Source organism: Culex quinquefasciatus, chromosome 1 (genome assembly GCF_015732765.1).
Source record: "Culex quinquefasciatus strain JHB chromosome 1, VPISU_Cqui_1.0_pri_paternal, whole genome shotgun sequence".
Classification (NCBI taxonomy): domain Eukaryota; kingdom Metazoa; phylum Arthropoda; class Insecta; order Diptera; family Culicidae; genus Culex; species Culex quinquefasciatus.
In genome coordinates this window covers 9283046-9286418 of record NC_051861.1, presented here as the reverse complement: position 1 = coordinate 9286418, position 3373 = coordinate 9283046, and the positions used below count along the sequence as shown (strand labels likewise).

General features: G+C 37.5%; 1 protein-coding gene across 1 annotated transcript; it reads left to right on the top strand.

Annotated features, from left to right (window-relative positions):
* Positions 1-1409: 1409 nt before the first annotated feature.
* On the top strand, positions 1410-2742 carry LOC119765381. The gene is made up of 4 exons (XM_038249123.1): positions 1410-2349; positions 2411-2461; positions 2524-2613; positions 2668-2742. The coding sequence occupies exons 1-4, from the start codon at positions 1927-1929 to the stop codon at positions 2740-2742; spliced, it is 639 nt and encodes a 212-aa protein (XP_038105051.1). The 5' UTR covers positions 1410-1926.
* Positions 2743-3373: the final 631 nt, after the last annotated feature.

Here is a 3373-nt window from a genome sequence, read left to right as displayed (position 1 = left end):
CAATCAGCACCAAGCTTGGGATTTCTGTTAACTATCGATAGATGAACGTTCCCTCCAAGTCTGGTCCAAATCGGTGATGGTCGAGTCCAAAAGTGTACCCAGTTGACCAGGAATGACCAATTAACAAAGCGTAAAAAATGAATATGTTTCTCGTGAATGTCGGGAAACATTTTCTTTTATTTTTTATTTAAAGAAAGATGAAAAAATGCAAAATTTGCCATGGATTTTCATAACAAGTTATTTGTGGAGGGTTTTGATGCTCCTAAAGTATTTAATAAAAAATCTTAAATGTGTAGTATGGACACTATTTTATCATAGTTTTTTTTTTGCGAATAATAACAAGGACAACACAGGAATACCGAAATACATAATAACATAAATGTAAGGCCTCTGCAAAAAAAACAAAGCAAAACAAAATTTTATGTCCCTCGACTCTACTAAAAGTCATATAAAAAATCATATATTATTGATCGATCCCAGACATGCTTAAAATGATTTTAAACGTAGAAAAATGCATTTCAAATAATTTTCACTTTGATTGACTTTTTTTTATATTTGCTAAGCAAAAGAACAAAAATAGAAAAGCTTAAAACTAAATCAAAATATGTTTTGAGAGCTTGGAATTGTTCTGTCTTGTTTCACAATTTAAAGAATTTAAAGAATTTAAAGAATTTAAAGAATTTAAAGAATTTAAATAATTTAAAGAATTTAAAGAATTTAAAGAATTTAAAGAATTTAAAGAATTTAAAGAATTTAAAGAATTTAAAGAATTTAAAGAATTTAAAGAATTAAAAGAATTTAATGAATTTAAAGAATTTAAAGAATTTAATAATTTAAAGAATTTAATAATTTAAAGAATTTGAAGAATTTAAAGAATTTTAAAAAGATCATCACCGATCACATCAGCTAGCGTCTTGTCCTGCTCCTCGAGGTGCTTCTTCCGCGCGGCACAGCCACCGAAATTCGCCGTGTGGTTTCCACCACAGTTCGCGCACTTGACGCGCGCTTTGTGCTGCTGGGCGTTTCCTCCCAGCTGGTCTTCCGCGGAAGAATGCACCTTTCGGTGAAGTGGGTCTCACCGCACTTTACGCACCGAGGGGTAAGATTGCAGTTTCTGGAACCGTGACCGAATATCTGACAGCGGTGGCATTGGGCTGCGTCGGCCAAATTCGTCACGTCACAACAACTTTTTTTGTTGTGTTTGCAAAAATTGTGCATGGAGTGTGTAATATTAAGTGTTTATTTTGACGAAGGTAATTACTTGACTCGATGCTGGAACCCTTGATTAGTTAGTACAAGTTTCAATATCCTTTATTGACATAGTGAGTGGCTCATGTCGTTCATGAGCTCAATTAAACCTAGCTCAATGCCCCCCTTTTCATTCAGTTGTGCTTCAGCTCTCCAGCAGTCAACAGCAATGAGCCCAACTTCCCACAACCAATTCCATCGCGTAACGACCACGATCCTGAGATGCGGTCAACTTTTCGGAGCAGCACCGTTTCCATTCCCACTGTGGACGCACTCCCGATGGCACCGGCCAGCCCAACGGAAGAAAACCATCGATACGGTTCTCCGTACCGCTCAGCTGGTCTGGAAGGTGTGCCTTGCTGCGGTTTACTGTTGGTGTTTGCTACTTTGGAAGAGTCTTCCGTTGCCACCGACGGCCACCGTGTTCTCCAACATTCTTGAAAATTTGAACCACGTCCTGCGAGCGATGATTCTGGTGGCGATTCTTGGCCTCGGTAGATATCTTAACGGAAAATTTGCCGGAGTATTGATGCAACTGGGTACGATTGGCCACCTCCTTGAGCAGCATGGATTCCGGATGGATTTTCGTCGGCTAGGCCGTGAACACAAGCTAATTTTGGTCACTATGTTGGTTTTGAACGCTGTGGAAGTAAGCTTTTATTATGCTGCCGATGACGGATGGACGGTTCTGTCGGTGCTAGGGCATTCTACCTACCCTATTGGATAACTTTACTTCGAATAACGCAATATTGGCACACGGCCGGCATGATTCAACAGATTCTACAGCGTATCAATCGAATGATTAAATCTGCAAATGAATCTGAAAATAAAGAGTTGCTTCAAGTTGCTCACTGCCTTATTTCACAAATTTTCAACCTAATAAACCAAACCGTTGACTCATTCGGATTCGAACTGCTGACTATGACTCTGTCAGGTATCCTATCGATTAGTTTGGCATTCTACGACGCTCATTTTTTGTACTTCCTCGAGGTCTTTGGCCAACGTGATTACTGCCTAGTTGTAGGTTACATAACGTGGTCCACGATCCATTTCTATCTGCTGGGGTTGACGCTGGCACCACAGTCCAGAGTTAAAGCGCAGGTTGTTTCAGATTGTTTTAATGTTTCTGTTTGTTTTACAATTATATCTTATTTTCTTTCAGCTAAGAAAGATTGCTCTGAACGTGGTTGAACTCGGAGAGCGGCAACATCAAGTTACAGTTCATTTCAAATTGCAAACTTATGAATAATTACTAATTTTGCTTTTTCACTCAAGGTTCGTGCAATTTCTCAGCTTTTTCGATTGAATGACTCTAAGCACTTGACCTGGGGCTTTGTTGAGTTGGATCTGCAACTGTTTGCATCGGTGAGCTAAATTAAGCATACGAAAATGATGACGCTAACCGGGGTCTCCGAACAGATAATCAGCTTAGTTGCTGCAAATATGCTGCTTCTCATTCAACTCAAATCTGGCGTAGATAGCAAGGTAGGATGAGTATTAATTTTAACGATCGAAACTGATTTTTTAAATTCCCTACTGTATTTTATTCAATAAAGGTTCAAATTATTATTAAAAAAATAATTTAAAAAAAGATTTTCCATCAAACTTTTGAAAAATGACTGTGAATTGTGAATGTGGCTGTTTGGGATGAACTCAAAGCTCATTTTTCATACAAGTTTTCTTTTGTATTTTTTCAAATGGTTTGCTGATGAGCAAATACAGCTCAATTCAGGAATTTTTCTGGTACTTTTGTACCCGACCCTCTCCGATTTCAATGAAACTTTGTAGACATGTTATCCTAGGCCTATATAAGCCATTTTAGTGTGAGGCAAATGTACTCGAAAATAACATTTGAGAAGGGCGTAAGTTATTTAAGTATTTTTGTATTTTGCAATTTAAAAACTACTGTATCTCGAACCCGTTGCATCGTATCAAAAAGTAGTCGAAGACAAACTTGTAGGAAATTGGACGGGCTTTCTGAAAAAAAAACACTGAAATAAAAATACACGCCACTTATATGAGAATTTCTGATTCTTAAGTTTTAAAGTCTAATTTTAAGGTGATGTTACGAATTTTTTCGTTCAAAATTTTTGAGAAAATAGCCTAAAATGTTACCAAAAGACTG